We start from the raw sequence: 19,849 nt of genomic DNA, 5'->3' as shown, positions 1-19,849 counted from the left end.
GGTGGGACACAACAGATCATGAGAACAGCAAGGCCCAAGTCCCCCTAGTAAATGGAGCAGCAGCGCACATACAGGACCACAGTTCTATGGGATTAAGGTTGATAATGAAGCAATGCACTCAATTATCTCAATGGATAGTGAATGGAGTGATGGTCACTCATTTCCACTTCATTCAGTAATGGGATATGGCAGGGGTACTGTTCTTGTGATTCCTGGGGGCCCCAAATATTGGATCCCCAGTATATCACCTATCTTGTGGATAGGTGTTAAGTGTCTTTGGTGGGATAGCCGCTCTAAACTTTCATTTTTCCAAAGCATGTGACCAAACATACTGTTATATAGGTATTTATACACATACAGGGGGATTCAAAAACAATGGTGGAAAAGGAAATCATTTTTTTCCCACACATGAACTGGCACACAACATGCAGAATGAGGTGAAAAACTACAACTCTTCAAGTTTAATACACCTTGCAGATGTTCACTGTGGATGCCATTTGGGGACATGGTGGATGTAAAGTCAGTAGTCCAGTTGCATCTCAACATATCTTTTTATTGATTCCACTGCAGCAGAGATGATTTTGCTGGGTGATTCAAAAAGAATGCTGCCCATAGCAAACATTTGAAGAGTTCTATCTTTCAGTATCTCTCTGGCTGTTGAGTGCCAATTTGCGTATGAAAAAAATCAGCTTTACATTTGCATAATTCTTTCTGAATCAGCCTGTAGATTAGCATCATTTACCTTTAAATGTGGATGTGGAGTCTCGCAGACCCCTCCTGATTCTAGATGTCCAAGAATCGTGTACACCCCACCCCGCTCTTTATTATGTAACCTTAAGTATAACTTAGTGTATAAAACAAAAGTTGATTTCTACATCTTAACTAGTTTTTATTAATTGTCAGGTTATAAATAATTAATTTTAAACATCCAGTTCATTATTGCGCAAAAAATTCAACCGCAATATAAAGGTGACTGTGAGACCCCATGGAAGTGTAATAAATAAATCATGTCCACAGTTGAAGGTTAAAAGACCTGTACGAAGTTGAAAAACCACTTCTTAAAATGAAGCCATCATAGCGACCAACAATCATTGCTAAGGAAGCAGTGTCTGCTGCCAGTCTAAATGCCCACTTACACAGCATGAGTGTCAGGCAAACGATACCAGACACTCGTCCCCGCATATACTCGCTCCCATGCTGTTACACAGGAGCGAGTATCACTGCCAGCAGGGAGGCAGGAAGAGAGTTTTCTCCCCCACCCCTCTCCATTCACTGTAAGCCGAGGGCATTCAGTACTGAATGGCTATTTACGCTGAACAATTGCCATTCAGGACTTTAATCATGCCAAAACTGAACGACTCTCATCCAGTCATTCAGGTTTTGCATGCTTTTACACGGGACGACTATAATTCTCTGTGCTAGCGCAAGGTTTTGAATGATCAGAACAATAATCGTACCGTGTAAAAGGGCCTGCTCGCATACTGCGTATTTGTTCAGGATTTTTGGTTTGCGAAAACCGCTTCAAAATATTGCAACAAAGTGCAGTAAGTTCTTAGTAAACTTGATTCACTCAGCGTTTAAAAAATCTGCAGCAGATTCTAGCCATGCTGTGGCTTTATGAAAGCTGAAGAGATCTCTGTCGTGCTCTGTTTCCAGTGAGCTATTATCATTGCTGCGTGAAAGCATAGGTGCGATAATCGCTGGGACAGCCGTTGGGTGCTTAATCATCAGTCGTCCAGTATCAAGGTTACCTTAGACAATAGGTCCTGTAATGGTTAAAGACTAGTTTTCAAGAACGGACATTTTTGCAACACACACGGCATTAGGGAGTGTTTTAGTTTCCTACTTGCAGCACATTGGAATGAGGTGACTAAGATGTGAATACCCCATTAAAAGGATTGCTTCGGTTAATCAATGGGGCGCTGACCAGTGCACCTCACCCCATTTAATCCATATTCACTAATAGGTTGATTTAATCAGCCTATGCCTTTAACAGAGTCCATTGTATTTTTTTGTCTGTTTAAAGAATAGTTAAGTTGTGATACATATAATAGGCACCACTTATCTCTTGGGAAAACAATGGAGGAAACAGATTAATATTTAACTTAATCAAAACTTTGCTTATTTACACCGTTTAGAGGGGACACCTTTTGTAATCAGAAAAAATACAAACACATTGAGGACCGGACTATACAAAAAGGTATCATGTATACTTTTTGAATTGATTGTGAATGCCATGCACTAAATTAGATATTATTTATTACAAAACATTTTCTGATTAGCCAATACATAAAATACAGAATGTACATAAAAAAAACTGTTTTTACAGAGAGGTTGTTAAAAAAATCTTCTATCGCCACAAGCTTGTTTTCATCATCCAGTTAAACATTCTGCAGTTTGCTGAAATACAAAGATATGAATGTAATTACATATCCAAACAATAAGGGCGGATTTCCGCAGTCCTAAACAAAGCGCAGCTGCTGGCGATCGTGGAAAAACGCGCGTTTTTCCGTGGTCTCCATTAACACTATGTTAATGGAGACCTCCCGCGGCGGAAATCCGCGGGAAATAGAACATGCCGCGATTTGTTTCCCGCGGTAAAATTCTGCATGTCGGCATTGGCAGGTTAGGTTCAATAGAACCCAATTGCCGCGGAATTCTGCCGTGGGAACTGCGGTAAAAATACAGTCGTGGGCATTAGCCCTAAAGGCACTTGGATCCAGTATATGCAGCTAGGAATACTTCTGATGGATATACTTTTTATGAGTTTCCATATAGCCACACAGTCTAGCATAATAAAGGAGATCTGGAAAGTAAATCTTATGAAAGGTTACTTCTCACCCAAGACTGGCTCATATTGCCCAGCTAACAGACTCTCTAGGTACGCTGGTAGGTAAGGAAATGTGATCACTTGGTAACTTCTTATCTAGGGAGGTTCACTTTACAAAGCTATGCAATAGAGCATGACAAGAAGTGAAAACCAAGGTGTTTCCTAACAAAAGCTTAACCCTTTACCAATATACAGTAACTACAATAAAGGTCGGGGGAGATAACAGGTGTTAAGGTCCTTTTACAGTGTGCTGATTGGCACTTGTTTGTCTGGCCTTCCACAGGCCAATTCAGGATTTATGAAGGGCAAACAATTGTTTAATCCCCCACATTGTTTCATGGCTGCTGGCATTTACATGGGGAGATGTCAACAATGCTGAATGAAAAGAAAGAGAAAAAAAAAAAGGATCACCTGTTGAACAAGTGTTTTTTCATTCAATGGGTGATCAGCAACAACTTCATACAGCACAACAATCAGACAAAGGTTCGTGCCCGATTGTCAGGTTTTGTAAACTACCCTATAGCAGGGGTGTCAAACTCATTTTCACCAAGGGCCACATCAGGCTTATGGTGACTTTCAAAGGGCCTATTGTAAGACAGTATAGTAAGGGCTCGGTCACACAAGTGTATTTGCGTACAAAATATGCAGTGAATAGAAGCCAGTGATTTCAATGACTTCATTTACATGACTGTATATTTTCACACAGCATGACTTATTTTGTTACATACTAGGCACCCCAATAGGACATTGAAGTGAATGGGCTGCGCAAATATGCGGTGAATGCGCAGAAAACCTATGTACTCACTGCATATTTGCGCATCATTTCAGTGGGCCCATCTGCGTTCTCTTTTGCGTGCCTAAATACGCAGGCATAAACTAGTTTCGATTGCGCAAATACGCAGCGTAGTATTGTGACCGAAATACGATTACGCCTGTCTGAACGAGCCCTAATAGCGACCGCCACAGTGGCCCCAGTAGTAATAGCGACCGCCCCAATGGCCCCAGTAGTAATAGCGACCGCCCCAGTGGCCCCAGTAGTAATAGCAACTCCCACAGAAATATTAACCCCCCAGTAATATTATCCGCCCCTATACTTACCTCCTCCTTGCTTTCAGCACCACTGCCCCTCTGCTGGCGCTGAGCCCAGATGCACACTGACGTCAATGTGTGACCCCGGGACCCTTCCACCCAGAGTCCTCTCCTGCAGAACTGAAGAGCAGAGGACTCAGGGGAGGAAAATTCCGGCTGCACACTGACGTCAGAGTGTGCGCCGGGATCAGCACTGCCAGCGTGATTACAAGCGGGTAGCTGTGGCACCCCAGCTGGTAATCGCTACAGTCGTGAGCAGCCATTGGCACACTGCGGGCCACATAAAATGAGGCATCTGGCCGGATTCGGCCCGCGGGCCTTGTGTTTGACACGTGCCCTATAGCATGCCCACACAAAAGAGTTGTCTGTCGATTGCTCATTTGGCCAACAGCTGTCTCACACAACAGCCCCAATGCACATTTTGTCAGAAGCATATCTCTGGAAGACAAAATCCAACTGTCTGATCCTTATTTTCCCTGACATCTGCTGTCAAGGACGAGTTGGAGGTCTCCCATACACATTAGATGATCAGCCGGATATCTAATATGTATGGCCATTTTTAATCCTTTAGTGCATGCAACTTTTGAATAATTTTTTTGCACATCACCTGTAATTAACCTGTATTATTCAGGTCACTCATGGCCTTATGTCTCACAAATGCAGTGAAACCTGTCCACTGAATCACAGCTGTGAAGTGAGCAACACCTGCAAGTACTTACAGCCAGAGATTCTTACCTATCTTCTGCTGTTTTATTAGATGGGTAATAGACCTTAAATGCAAATCCACTTCTCGGAAATGAACCCTGGAATAAAGAATAATAATGAATACATACACCTCCACATATGACACAATATTTGCACTACCAAGAGCATGGCTGAAATCATGGCACCAGCAGCATGGTGTTTAAATGCTAGGCATATTACATTTTGATATTTAGACATTTTGGGGCCTAAGGGCACATTTACACGTAGGGGAAATTCCACATCTAAAACAGTTAAAATCTATGATGGTGCGGATTTTAACTCTGTTTTGGATGCGGAAATGCTGTGGAATTTTCCACTGCTGAAAATCTGCAGCCTTTTCACTACGTGTAAACATACCCTAAGACTAACTTCACACGGGCGAGCGCAATATTGGGCCACGAATGATGGCATGATATCGCACTCGCCACCATGTGAATTCCCTGCGGATGTGAAGTGGTTTTATGTCAAAGCAGCCTTGCATCACTTCATGGAAGAAGCGATACTCCGCTGTGGCTGTCAGCCCCGGCGGAGGATCACAGAATCTCTCCAATTTTTTTCAGTGGGTGACCTCGCACCGCATGCACCTAGCACATGGTGTGATTCTGCCGCCAACCCCATTGAAAACAATGGGGCTACGATGTGAGAGCACGCAGAAAGATAAAACATGCTGTGATTTGTTTCCCGCATCACGGTGCCCTGCATGAAAAAAATCGCTCATGCGTATGACCCCATTCAAAAGAATGGGGATCCTATTTGTGCGTTGCGCAACACACAAATCTCGCCCGTGTGAAGGCAGCCTAAGGGTATTAGTCATTGAGGGTGAGAAAATACATTAAGCAAGTCCAATTTTCTGACATATTGAACAGATTTCCAACATTAGTTTAGTTATTGATAGACCGACATATTTTAATTGCCTGATGTGACCTTGAATAGCGCAGTGCGCATCCAGGTAAAAATCATAAAGTTCATCAAATTGCTTTTTATAGTTACACAAGTATAAAATGCTACAGTTTCAAATTTTTATACATAGACTTGTTGCACTGTAGTAATGAATAGCTTCAAGTGTATTCATCGTGTCAAGTGACTTCTCAGAATAAGCTGCTGTCTGTATGTATATGAATTATGTGTAGGCATACGAAGTATAACATCTTCTGGCCATGATATTACTTGTATCCTGAAGGTTTAGTAGTTTCCCTTTCTGCAAGCTCTTTAAGGCCAGTGACATACAATCATATTTCAACCACATTTATGAGTCAATACTATAGGCAAGTGCTCTGACCTAATCTCGGTTATCCTGACTCAATGTATGAGTATTATAGATTCCTATGATGCTCAGTGTTTGGGTCAGGAGACCTTCAGACAGGCCTGGATACCCATCTAAATTACGAATGCATTAATGCGTCGGAATTACACTTGTCTATCACCAGCCTAATTGTCAGTTTTCCTACAGCTGGTGGGTGGAGACTAACTGCTATGAGGTTTTCCACAGACTGCAAAGTAGAGGAGATTCCACTCCTCTGTCACTATCTCTCATATACAGGGAAACAGCATGCAAGACATTATAGTGAAGTACTGAGCAACATAGACGTATCTGCAGGACCATATCTGTGCTTCTCCTCTTCGTTCCCTTCTCCATAGATTTCTAAGGGCAGCATATAATCTGATCCTTCCGTGAGCCGACGAGCTCATTTACATGGAATGATTATCGTTAATAAAAAAAATTGTTGGATCATGCGAAACTAAACGATAATCATTTACTTTAAACATGGCCAACAATTGAATGACAAACGATAAATTTGTTTGCTTCTGTTTCGTCATTCATTTTATGCAGACATAACGATCATTGTTCATTCCTTTGCAAGTCATTGAGCTGAAAGAAAATGCCCACCCACCTTCTTTGTCACAAGTAAAAAATAGCAAAGGAAATAAAGAGGTTTTCTTACAGGGTTGATGGTGAGGCATTCTGTATTCGAAATGGAGAAAGGATCATATTTATCTGCGATGACTACTAAATCAGGAAGAGGATATAAGCGTAAAGTATAATCATATGCCCAGTATACAGGACTGACAAACAGTGGAAGAGGCGTCAAGTGTCCCTGGGACAAAATAGTTTTCACAAACTAGGAATGAAAGAAAATTGTAGAAAAGGGTTAATAAAATGTAACATACTTGACTGTCTTTTTCTAGAATAGCTAGCAAAGGAGGAAGCAAATTACATACATGATTTGGAATATCCAGACTGTTGCTAGGGAAGCGCACACAATTCCTACACATTTTGTTCACCAGATCCTCTCGAAACACGACAATTTCCTGAGTACAGTATTGGATTCTGAGAATGGAGAGAAGTTAAATTATTTACTAGCATAGTCATCTTTGCCGGTTAGTTGCCCAACATTCATTTTGGGCACAGGTTCTAAAGGAGCTATCTAGACTGCAGCAAATGTCAATGCAGCCTATTCCATCGGCTGCCTAGAAAGCCAGCTATCCAGATACTCGTTTTTGTATACACAGCAGGTACTCTAACATCTTTGTGACATTAAGAAATGGAGTAAAATCACAAATAATGAAATTATCCATTGGTTTATAGAGACATTTATGCAACAAGTAAACTCCACCTGCAGGGATTTGTAGTGAAAATGGAGAAAGGCACTCGCTGTCTAAAGTCTGCTGTTATGTGCTCTGCAATAGGGGGTCTGCAGGAAACGTTACAGAGAAAAAAGGATTAAAAGTCAGCAAAAATAATTAGTAAAGATAACACATAAGAGAATTATGACAACAGGTCAAATACCATTAATGTGTAAGTATACCTTGGCAGGATGAAACCAGGGCCAGGGTCCTCGGGACCAGGTACAAATACAAAGCGACTACTGTTAAGTGTAAAACAAGACAAAAGCAATTAAAGGGGAAATCTGTGCGCTATTTGTGAGGACTTTTTAGGTGCAAAAATAGTGATACAAATCTAAAAAGAACTGTAGAGAAACCTGAAAGTATAAAGAAAATAATCACCTACCTTTTGTGTATACTTGGGTATTCACATATCACATCTGCAAGATTCTTCAAAGACTCTAAATTTCAAAGAGACATTCAGAAGGAGAACACAATATTTAAAATAAATAACTACTACTCTTTATTATTTGCCATAGATTGTATAGTGCCAACATATTCCACAGAGATAGACTGATATAATGTTTCTCAAAAGTACAGGGCACAGATCCTAGGCTAGTGAGGCACAGGTCCCTATTCGTGCCATTGCTAGCACCAAGCATCCAGGGCACATGCCTCAGGAACCCCAGGCGAGCAAGGCTTTCAATAGTATTCGCATCCTCAAGACAAGAATCTCATTCAACACTATGGCGAAGCAGAAAGCCACGCAGTCTGCCACTTTCGCTGGTAAGCCACAGGCTGCGGCAAGCTGCGGACTGCGTGAGCTTGGGAGCATGCCGAGATCAGCGCCACAGTACAACAACATCACTCTGTCATGCTGCAGAAAGTAGAGTATCCAGTCACTTGTCTTAGGCATATCATTAGGCAAGTTCCAGATTATTTATTTTCATTGGCACAAACAGGGAACATTTCTACTGTATCAGGGCGCAGATAACACTTACGTATGAGGGGGCAAGGGGAGGCATTATTACTGTGTTGGGTCAGTAACTCTGTGAGACACACTGAAAGTAGCACTATTAGTGTGTGCGTCCTAAAGGAAGCAATACTACTGCCTGAGGCTGCTGGAAGAACAAGGAGCCAAAAAGGGCAGTGAAACAAACTCTGCATAGTTTGGGCCGGATGGAGAACAAAAAGTAAAGTGAACAACGACAATTAGAGAAGACGTCACCAGCGAGTCACTACTGGATTTAACTGTACTGTGCTCACATATTGTATGGCTGATACTTGTTTTGTGCTACTGGGTGTAATAAGGTAATATGGGCATTGCACAGTAGCATTTGTTCGCAGATAAGGCCACTGTATCACGACACGTTGTTGACCCATAACCCATTTCAAAAACTATACCACTCAAGCATGCGCTCTCTTGTGTGTGTGAATCTTTTCTTTAGCTGTACCTTTCAGTGTCTGGTTTTGATTTTTCCCATAAGGTGCTGAAGAGAAATTGCCACAGAAGATGAAACAAGTCGGAGGGGCTGTGGAGTAGCCTGAAAAGAGATGGAAATATATATAACTTATAACTCTATATTATGTTGAATGAGTTTGAAAGTGGTAACATATGCTATCGTTTTTAATAACCTATGTAGGCAAATTGCCTAATATAATAATGTCTTTAAAGGCCAGCAAACAATTCGCATGTGAGGGAAAAATATTTTATATACAGACTTTAGTGTAATAGCTTAATTTAGTTGCAGTTAGCAGAAATATATCAATTGGAAAGATAATACAAATGTATGCGACACGTTGCATGCAAGTCAAAGGATGCGCTATTAAATCTGTCATATGACAGGTCGATAGGCTCTATTATCCAAATGCTAGTAAAAGGAGTGATTTAGTAGTAGAGAAATAAAAGACTGATGGCAGAAGAAAACATGGTCCTTCTAGACTGCCCTTATAGTTCTTCATTTTTATCTTAGGATAGATATATCTTTATATTCACTTATTATTGATTCTACAACCACATCTACTGGAAGTTTATTCCAAACATCCACTACTCTTTCAGTAAAATATATATATGGGTTCTGATATCTCCCCCACCCCTCCGACTAAGCTCAGAATGTGCACCATGTTCTAGCATTTAGCTTTCTAAACACATTTCCTTCCAGAACCTTATTTAGCTTTTTAACTAATGTAAAAGTATCAATCTCCAGGCTATTTAAACTAAGTTCTTTAAGCCTTTTCTGAAAAGTTTTGTGATTGAGACCTTCCAACATTTTTGTAGTCCATTTTATTAGTCTTTCCATAGAGGAGGTTTCCAGAACTGAGCACAATATTCCAGATGTGGTATCACCAGAGCTAGGTTTACACGTAGCAGAAATACTGCACGTACCAGCATTTCTGCAGAAGAGGCAGTCAAAATGCAGAATTTGACTAAAAATCAGCTGCATTTCCGCAGCCGATTTCAGAAGATACTGAGCTTACCTTATTTCCAAAGTCTTCGTGCTCTCAGTGCTTCCTTCACCCGGTGGCCTCTAGTGAGCGCAGCGCCACTGGTCATGTGATGCGGAGGTAGCATCACCTGGCCAGTGGCACTGCACTCACTATAGGCCGATGGGTGCTTGGTGAACGATTCCCCTTTACATCCTTCTCTTCCAAATCCCAAGGGGGGGGGAACCGATATTTGAACTTACCCGAGAACATTACATGAAGTTTATCGATCACTTCGACCTGATCCAACCAGAGATCAGACAAAAACACCAACATGGCATCTTCATTCTCTTCTTCCAGTTGTTTCAGTTTGACTGACGCCTTCACTGATGTTGTGGATGGTCCACCAAAGAAATTGGTATTACCGTAATATGCCCTGATAAGGAAAGGTTAAAAACTGGTTACATCTGCACCAGAAAGGCATTGTCACATTTTTTCACAAAGGAAAAGCCTGACGTATTATATGTTGCTTAATTAGTTATGATAAACTGGGATGTTGATTAATAGATGAATATGTAAACTACGACAATCTTGTGTTGAAACAATACTTCTATAGCAGTGCTCACATGTAAAAGGTAAATTTGATCCAATAGGAAACACAAATAAATACATCTCCTTACCGTGTTGTGCTGGAAGGTTCAGTGGGGGGGAACCCAAAGGCATTTACATGAAATACTTTGTCTTCATACCAGCCTGTGTAAAGACAAACCACATATTTAATATCTACTCTATGCAGTAAGGAAATAAAATCATGATGTGAAGTGACCTTACCTTCTGCAAGAACAAAGGATGACTCTGTGTACAAGCCGCTATGGAACTGGTGCAATGACATTAAAGAAACATGTGATGGAATAGCCACGTTACATGGCCTAATGTTTAAAACACCTCATGAGAGGCATTGGAACACTGTATACAAATGGAATAAATTAAAAAAGCAATGTTTATTTCCACTGAATTTTGTGCATTGATAATTATATTTCTCTTCTAGTGTTCAGGAGTGCAACAACTTAAACTAAGAGCGTGTCTGCATTTGTGCTATGAAACTTGCTATTGGTCTGCTGGATTTTAGGTTACAATACCCATATTTCCTCATACCAGGAGGCCCTTTTACATGGGACGAAAGTCGGGTACAAGACTGCACGAGCGCCAATGTCCCCGCTAAGGTGATCAGCGCATTTACACAGAACTACTTCCAGCTGGATCGCGGGCTTCTCACCCGCTTCTCGCTCAGTGCTTCACCTCCTTTGTGAAGTGCTGAGTAGGAAGCGCTTACACAGGGCGAGAAGCCAGCGAGCCAGCAATGTTTAAGCTGATTGCTTAAACTGTGAAGAATAGTAAGCAAATTTGGTGCATTTACACTAAACAATTATCACACAAATTCATTTTGAGCAATAATCGTTATGTGTAAGTGGGCCATTAGCTGAGAACCTAAGATCTTTTATTCCATTATTTCAGTAGAGAGGTGAATTTTATCTCTCCTGTGGAGGAGTTTATCTTTGGGCTCCTAGACTTTCTTGATTAAGATACTGGCCCTATCCAGAGGTGGTTTAGTCTACTTTTATACTGAAAGATTTATCGTTCGCACGAGTGAACAATGACAGAGTTTGCCTGTTCAGCCAGGCAGATAAAGCATCCGCTAGCAAATCAGTCATTCACTGTACCAATGAATGAGAAATTACTAAACGATCGTTATTTAAACCGAACAATTAGCTAACAAGCCAACGATGATTTTCATGCTTGCATGAAACCACCAATGAACAATAAGCAAAAACAAAAAAAAAAAAAAAAGGATTGTTCAGTGCAAACACAGCCAAGGATCAAACAATGAACAATTGTCATTCAAATTTGAACAATCCAGTGATTTTTTGAATGATAATCACTCTGTGTAAAAGCACCTTTAGTATGTTAAGTTAGAAATCTAAAGTTTGGTATGACGTGGAACAAAGACCCATAACAGACCTATATGCAAGAGAAAAAATAAATAAATAAAAAAATTAAAAAGTTTTTGTAGGTCACAACAATCTGAAAGCCAATTATGTGTTTTCCTATATAGGACATGTATTGTCTTTTCCTACAACTGAGAAAGCAAAATATCCTGTTTAATAATTAATGGAATATCGGAACACACCAAATACAATATTACCCATATTATAGTGTTATCAGAAAAAAAAGTGTAAAAAGAAAGGATATTGCTTTGCTGAGCTCAAGCTGCACTGTTCCAGTGGGATCTTCCAATAAATATTTGCCCTATCAACAGAAGATAAAGCCTATTACTACACAGCGACAATCAAATCAAACACATTAATGGTACTCTCTCATATGACAAAAAGTTGACTACAACACATGCATAGAGAAGTCCAGCAATACCAGCCAAATAATGTATTGGGGTATGTTCATCTTATAAAATGAAGACATCTTGTCCAACCTCTGGGACCACTAGCGATCCTGAAAATAAAAGGGCCGCATGTTCTGGTTAAGTGCTGCAGCCCATTTCTAGATTTTCCTACACCACAGTGCCATGGGCACCCACTGTTTAGGGGGAACTACATCAAAGCTTAATTCAAGTGAATGTGTTGGGGCTCAGTTCCCTGCTGTGCAGGAAAAAGAAGGGGCCACACAGCACTAAATCAGTGCCGTGGCCTCTTCATTCTCAGGATTGTTTGGGGGACCTGAAGTCAGGCCCGTACTGATCGTAAAGTGATTGCATATCGTAGCAATATGCCATGACTTAATAAAGATGGGAATACCCCTTTAACAATTACCACTACCAGAATTATCTAGAATTAATGCCGCAGTTACAGTCAAGAATGTGTTTTCCTCTCACCTCCCTTAGCTGTGTTATCATTCCAAGCACAATCACCTCTCCCATCTTTGCTGCACTGCCAAGTAGGTTTTCAACAGTTTTAAGCTATTAAAAAAAATATATATATATATATATAAAAAGAAAATTACAAACTTGTATAAGTACAGATGGTTTATACAACTCAAGCAAAACTTGAATTAAAAGGTCCTGTCTGAACCAAAGAACCACCTCTCTTTATAAAGCTACCTTGGTGATCAGCTGATCGCATGGATTCAGCTCCTAAAACCCATGCAAGCAGATGATCCTGCTATGAATTTCTGACCGGCCACACATTTCCTGAGGAGGAAGTATAGTACTACATGGTGCCCATTTAAATGGATGAATATATATGTATGTAAAACATACATACTTTGTGTCCACAACAGTGGAAATTGTTCCACAATTTGGTTAACAGGGGACATCCCGAGTGAGTATGCCTCTCCAAAATGTCCATATGTCACAACAGGGCATATGAAGAATGGCTGTGGCCCTTTAAAGCCAAAGCCTAGTAACACACATCCCTTCACCATACCTGAAATTTGCTTCTGCTCTCATCAGGGTTTGCACCAATAACAGGCGGTGTGAAGAGCTCATGTCTGTGAGTTCTCTGTAATTCACAAAACACATTAGTTTCAAAGTTCATTCCAAAGCTTGAGAACCTGACTGAGAACTAATCATCACGTGACATATGTATTTTATGTGGTTAAGGCCGCCTGCAGATGGCCGGGTCAGATCCCACTGCGAGAATTCTCGCAGCAGGACCAGACCCGAGCCCCTGCAGGAACCAGCGCGGCACTCACCTCTCTCGCGGCTCTGGCTCTTTGATGTGCCGGCTGCCGGCCAGGCGAGGAGTGACATTTCTGTGCGGGACTCTGCGAGCCCCGCACAGAGCATGCCGCGATTTGTTTTCCGCGCATGATTTCGCGCAGACAAATCACGGCCATCTGCCTAGGATTGCATTTTCTAATGCAATCCTACGGCAGCGGCCACGGGCGGAAATTCTGCGGGAAATGCCACCGCGGAATTTCCGCCCATGCACAGGGTGCCTAAGACTAAAGATGAGTGAGCACGCTCGTTTAAGGCTGATGCTCGAAAAGACCGATGCTCTCTCGAGCAACTGCTTACTCGTCCCAGCAGTTACTTGAAAAGACCGATGCTCTCTTAAGCCTCAGTCTTAAACGAGCGTGCTCGCTCATCTCTAGTTTAGACCCTTTTACATTGTGGGGCGATTGTGTGAACATTCTTTTCAGATCATAACTCAATGTGACTAAACCCAGCAATTTAACTTAATTTATAAAACACTTGTTGTCATTAATCACATTTTTTATTTGGTTATGAAGATTATAATTTGTCCGTGGCTCATCCCTTTGTGTAAACAGGGGGTATACTGCCAACAAAAATGTAAACTGGTTTGTGTACGAACGGCCATACAATAATTGCAGCATTTAAATGTAAAACTAATAAGTGCTAATCTGACTCAATACAGGCAGTCATCTGTCCATGTGAAGGCCCATTTACACTGGACGAATGTTGGGCAATCTCCTCCAGCCGTCTCGCCTCCCTGCTGAGTGAGCCAGCGATACTTGCTCCTGTGCAGCAGCATGGGAGGGAGTACACACAGGGACGAGAGTTGGGCATCATTTGCCTGACATTCATCCAGTGTAAATGGGCCTTAAAAAGAACCTTTACTATCAGAAACAGATAGGGCAGACATGGATTTTAGCATTGCATTTAGAATACCCCATTGTCTCACCTGCTGCAGTATTGTGTATCTCTCCCGGAACAACTCTGCTTTATCTCTCGCACTTCCAAATAGATTGGGTTCAGGATAGTTGGCTATTGTTATACTGCAGAACAATGACAAAGTTATGTAGACAAAACGTATAGTATAATACAAATCTAAAGGCCCATTTACACGAACAGACAATCGCCCAAAGATCGCTCAAACGACAGTTTGAGTGACAGCTTTGAGCGATTATTTCGCATAAAAAAATAATTGGTATCCAAGTAGCTTCTTAGCTACTTAGATGCCAATTATGTATGTTAATGAAGCCTTCACTGAGTGCATGCTAATAGCCCAAGGCTATTAGCTATGCTCAGATCCTGCCCGTTCACGTGCAGAATTTCCAGCAGTGTGTTTTACACGTTGCTTAGCAGCGGGTAAACCATGCTCTTCTGACCGCAGCCTAAAATATGAAAATTAACAGTAATTTCACTATGAAAAAAACAAAAAAAACAAACAGAACAAAGTCTGATCCACTCACGGCAAGAACTTCTTTCTTTCAGAGTTATAGATGAATCGTGGGATGTCAAACGCTCCAATTATGTTGAATATGTGCTCTCTGGAAGACAGAAAAACAAGATAAACAATCCAACACAAGTCACACAGCACTTATGGTGGATTAATCCCATCCATTGCATGTATTATTATTGTACTTATGTTGCTTTATAAAATTCAATTGTCCTATCAGGAAAACCCAAGCCCATGTACTAATTTTTAAAACATACAGATCACAAGAGGCATTTTCTGTCAAATCCCATCACTTTTGTGAAGTAGCGATCCTTCAGCACAGCTTTCAGGCGTGTTAGAGGATCTGCAAGTGTAACCCATTGTTTTCAATGGGAAACCTCGCATCATACTCGGATGCACATTACACAGCATGCAATGTGCTTTACTTTCCCATTGAAAACAATGGAGGATGCGTTCCGAGAAATGCGAAAAAATAGAATAGGTCACGATTTTTTCCCGCGCCACAATATGGGAAAACATCGCTTATGTATAAGAACCCATTAAAAACAATGGTGGTCATATTTGCAAGACTCGCACAACACACCAAACTCAAGCAAGATTCTCAGTCGTGTGAAACCGGCCAAAGCCAAAATATTGGCTTTCTGCTTTGAGCATAAAGGATGGGTATGTTGGCTTAGTGCCGATGCGTTGTAATGCTGGAGTTCTAGATTTGAAAATAACCTTGATGCAGGTTTGAAATTGGGACTCCACCACTGCAAGGTAGCAGTGCTAACCACTGGGCCGCCACCAGCACTACCACCTCCACTGTTGTTCAAGGAAGCCAAATTAGAGAGCCCAATTTCTACTCCAACTGATTTTAATGGAAGTCGGAATAAGAAATCCCAGTTCTCATTTATTTTTTTAATCACTTCAGTCACTCTCACCCCGATTACTTGAATAATCGCTAACACTAGTTAGCAACTCTCAGTTTTGGTTAAAGGAGAGGCATCTGGAAACTTCACTCCATAGCATCCACGTGGCCCGACATTTCACAAACTAGTCATATATAGAAGAGTTTCTTCTAATCCAACCAGTAAGTTGAAGCAGCTTCAGGTAGTTAAAGGGGACACATGCAGAAAGATATCTTTGTAGGTGGGAAGGATTCTCCCACTTCCATGCATGTATTTTCTTGCATTCATATTCTGCTCCCAAAATGAAGAGATCTACAGAAATTTTAGAACCAGTGAAATTATAAGACATTCTCTTACATGGTTTCATCACAAGTGCGGCTGCATTCTTGTACTGCGGTCTCCACTGCCGACTTCTCAATCATGTTAGAAGACACTAATAGGTTGTAAAAGAGACAGTGGGTATTTATCACAGCAAAGACACCCAGTGCTATAGTGCACACTGGAAAATTACAACGCAACATGTGAAATTATCCCCATCAAAGCTTCAATGTACACGGAAAGCTTGGAATGGATTATTCCCCTTTTTTATGATTTCTAAGAGCAAAATCCAAAGTCACTCTGTGCTAGGCACACCTCTGACTACCCTCAGGCTAACTTCACACAGGCGAGTGCGATGTTAGGGCTGTAAATCCTGCTCCCATGTCGCGCTCGCCAACATGTGTAAACAGCCTCGCATCATGTCAAGGATGCAGGCGTCCTCTGCCGCAGCTGTCACAGAGTTACTCCCATTACTTTAGAACAATGGGGCTGCAATGCGAGATCACACAGCCAGATAGGACATGCCACGATTTGTTTCCCGCATCGCAGTGCCATGCAGGAAAACATCACTCATGTGTATGACTCCATTCAAAAGAATGGGGTTAATATTTGTGCGAGATTTTCTCGCCTGTGTGAAGCCAGCCTTACGCCGCTCTCTGAAATCTACACCAGCTACAAGCCTGCATAGATTCACTCTATAATTTATGCCAGTTTCTGATGTAAATTATAGTAAATTTGATGGGCCCCTAGGGGCATTCTACCCTACTACAAACCCCTGGTCACTTTTTACAAAGTGGTTAGGGTGGCGTAAAAATGATTGTACGCTTTTGTGCAAACATGCCTTGCGCAAAAATGTGCAACTATTTTATATCAGAATCCTGGTGCAATTCCCATGATAAATTTCCCTCTAAGTGAGGTAATCTACAGGGAATACATTCAATAAGAAATGCTTCCAGGGAGTGTATACCTTCCTAATACATGCAGTTTCTGAAGGAATCTGTAAATCCAATGCATGAAAGAAATACAGATAGTCCCCTACTTGCGAACAGGTTCCGTTCCAGAAGCCTGTTCGCAAGTCCGAACAAATGCTTGTATGGAGCGGGATCGTGGGTGGATCCCGCTCCATACAACGTCGGGTGCCGGCTGTTCTTACAGCGGGCACCCAGCGGCAGCCATTCCGACGAGCCGCGCCGCTTGTCGGAACTGATAACACTTTAAATACCGCTCTGACAGCGGTATTTAAAGTGTTAACAGTTCTGACGAGCGTCGCGGCTCATCGGAACAGCTGCCGCCGGGTGCCCGCTGTAAGAAACAGCCTGCACCCAACATTCAGGGGGCCCGTACAGCGTCCGACAATGAGATCGTGGGACACTGTGCAATTGCTAGGCAGCCGGGGACCTCCTGAAAGACACCAGGGCTGCCTATGCAGAGTGCCCATCAAGCGCACGGCTTGATAGGCGCTCTGCATAGACAGCCCTAGGGCCTTTCAGAAGGCCCCTGGCTGCCTAGCAATTGCACAGTGTCCCGCGATCTGACGGGACAGGCTTCTATCAGGCTTGATAGAAGCCTGTCTGGTGCCTGCACAGTATGATGTAATGCCATTACATCATACTGTGCAGAACAGATTGTGCTCATCTTGCAAAATTCGTAAATCGAATGTTCGCAAGTAGGGGACTATCTGTAATGCGTAAAAGCAGCGGGCAATGGAGGTGGAGTATGGACACCACATTACTGCACTACAGAATGAGTCAGCATGCAAAAGGCCTAAAGCAAGGGAGTTAAAGGGATTTTCCAGCTAGTTCTGGGATACACAGTGTAGTGGATGGCGCTTGTAATTGCAGGCGCAGCAGCCACTGATTTCATTGAAAGCTGCACTTGCAATAACAAGCGCCGGCCACTACACGGTTTGGAGCAGTGGGTTCCGCTCCGACACAGGTGTATCTGGGCGCTAGCTGCAAAACCCCTTTAACGAAATAACTTACATGGCTGCTTCTCCACCGCATCAATGATACTGTCAATGACATCCTCCAGTTCTACTTCATTTACAGACCTCAGCGCTTCACTCAGGAACTTGCTGGCCTCCCTGAAATAAATACATTCGTGTTAACAGCACCAGCCGTACGCCACTTTCATACATGAAACTGTGCATCTGTTAACCCCCCCATCTATCACCGTCTGCATAATCGCTGTATACTGAACGGTACTGCAGTTTTCTGATATACGGTAGATCACTTCTTTGCGGTTTCAAGATCTGCTTGTAGTTATTGAATGGAGTCATAGAAACCGTAATATAGTTGAGCCCAGCGAGGACAGAAACCTCCCGAGGAGGAGAGGATTGTGTACAGGTGCTGAAAATCTGTCCCGGTAATGTGATGCTTACGCAGGTGTAGCGCTCAATGTAAGACAGAGCGCCAATAGCGGTATGAGCGGAGCGCCTGTATGGGCATAAGATGGGCGCCGGAAAAAACAAACACTCTCGTACAACAGCATGAAGAAGAGAACCTTACCCTTTCAGCTGCATTCAGATGGCCATGTGCGAGCTGTGCCAAAGATTCGCAAGCACAACTTGCATTGACCAGCACACGGACACATTTACATGTCCTGCCCTCATTCATGAACCGGACCAGAATAGGACACGCTGCGATTTTTCCCCCATACGGACCATTGGTCTGTGTGAAAACTAACATGAGAAGTTATAACGCAGCCATGTGCTGTCCGTGAAATAAACGTATAGCACGCGGATGGGAACAGCAGCTGTGTGAATACTTCTCTACTGCTGCAGCTGGTTTTGTTTTATCACACTGTGATTGTTTTTATATTCGTATGAAGGTTTGTTTTTTACAGGCCAAGTATTTTTTTAAAGGGGTATTCTGAAATTTTTTTTACATTTTTACTATTGATGACAGACAGGTCCCTAATTGATGATCAGCAGTGACCCGCTGCTCAGCTGATGCCACTGTTGCTATGGTCAGCATAGGAAGCAGAAGGTGCTGATCACAGCGCAGTGGTCCAGATTGGAATTGCAGGCACAACTCCCATTAGATTCAATGAATGCTGAGTAGGTTTATGTTAAAATATTTATGCCAATAGCTTTTCCCCTAAAATAGAGATAAAGTGCGCAGCAGTAAAACTCGGATGACAGCGCTGCTCTCATCGTTTGGGCCTCGCAAGGAGCAGTTTAAAGTTTGGGATCCTTTAAAGTTGTTTGAACGATGACAGTTGTTTACTTTAGAACGCAGTCAGTTTACACCCATAAATAACCGTTTACATTTATTTGTCGTTTGTTTCCTCATCCATCGTTCCCACAGAGGGCCGCGCCAGCAAATGGGAAAGACTGATCGCTATTTACATGCAAACAACTGATGACTTTTATGTCTGCATGTAATAAACAACGAACGATAAGTTAACGAATTATCATCCAATCATTGTCCGTGTTGACACTGAACGATGATTACATTCGTGCAACTGACCAGTGACATGAAGGGGTTAAAATGTATAGTGGAAAATTGAAGAACCTTTCCATACAAAAGCAACAAGCTTTACTCGCTGCCGCCACAGCAGGTACTCACGCCCGCAGGAGGAGGCCATGCATCTTAAAGGCAGAGGACACTTTACTCTTCAGTCTATCAGCTGCCATCTCCAAACGTTCGCGCCAAATCCCAGAGCCAGCTGTGATGACGTCACTCAGCAGCAGAGAGCGGCTGCCACTAGAGGACAAACTCCACTCTACTTCTGTGTCCGCACGCTGTCGCCATTTTGCTGCAGCCCGCGGCTCTTGAAATTGTTCCCTATTATTA

The 19,849-nt window shown here is 42.3% G+C and overlaps 1 protein-coding gene across 1 annotated transcript; it reads right to left on the bottom strand.

Annotated features, from left to right (window-relative positions):
* Positions 1–2,242: 2,242 nt before the first annotated feature.
* Positions 2,243–19,776, bottom strand: POLE2 (DNA polymerase epsilon 2, accessory subunit). The gene is made up of 19 exons (XM_066608079.1): positions 19,622–19,776; positions 18,035–18,135; positions 16,092–16,167; positions 14,858–14,935; positions 14,347–14,440; positions 13,126–13,200; positions 12,576–12,659; positions 11,942–11,998; positions 10,523–10,571; positions 10,372–10,444; positions 9,955–10,127; positions 8,722–8,811; positions 7,674–7,728; positions 7,471–7,530; positions 7,279–7,356; positions 6,884–6,992; positions 6,607–6,783; positions 4,655–4,722; positions 2,243–2,400 (listed from the first exon to the last, which is right to left on the bottom strand). The coding sequence occupies exons 1-19, from the start codon at positions 19,687–19,689 to the stop codon at positions 2,382–2,384; spliced, it is 1,584 nt and encodes a 527-aa protein (XP_066464176.1). The 5' UTR covers positions 19,690–19,776; the 3' UTR covers positions 2,243–2,381.
* Between the last annotated feature and the right edge of the window lie 73 nt (positions 19,777–19,849).

Source organism: Eleutherodactylus coqui, chromosome 6 (assembly GCF_035609145.1).
Source record: "Eleutherodactylus coqui strain aEleCoq1 chromosome 6, aEleCoq1.hap1, whole genome shotgun sequence".
NCBI classification, from domain to species: Eukaryota; Metazoa; Chordata; class Amphibia; order Anura; family Eleutherodactylidae; genus Eleutherodactylus; species Eleutherodactylus coqui.
Note: the sequence above shows the minus strand (reverse complement) of the source record. Positions and strands in the feature narration are given on the sequence as shown.

What these genes read in the sequence shown, in the direction of transcription:
- POLE2 (XM_066608079.1), bottom strand. Translation starts at nt 19,689, where the DNA reads ATGGCAGCTGATAGACTGAAGAGTAAAGTGTCCTCTGCCTTTAAGATG. An exon ending in TACCCAAGTATACACAAAAG is followed by an intron (nt 7,531 to 7,673) that starts GTAGGTGATTAT and finishes TACACTTAACAG; the next exon opens with TAGTCGCTTTGTATTTGTAC. An exon ending in AATGCCTCACCATCAACCCT is followed by an intron (nt 4,723 to 6,606) that starts GTAAGAAAACCT and finishes TCTTTATTCCAG; the next exon opens with GGTTCATTTCCGAGAAGTGG.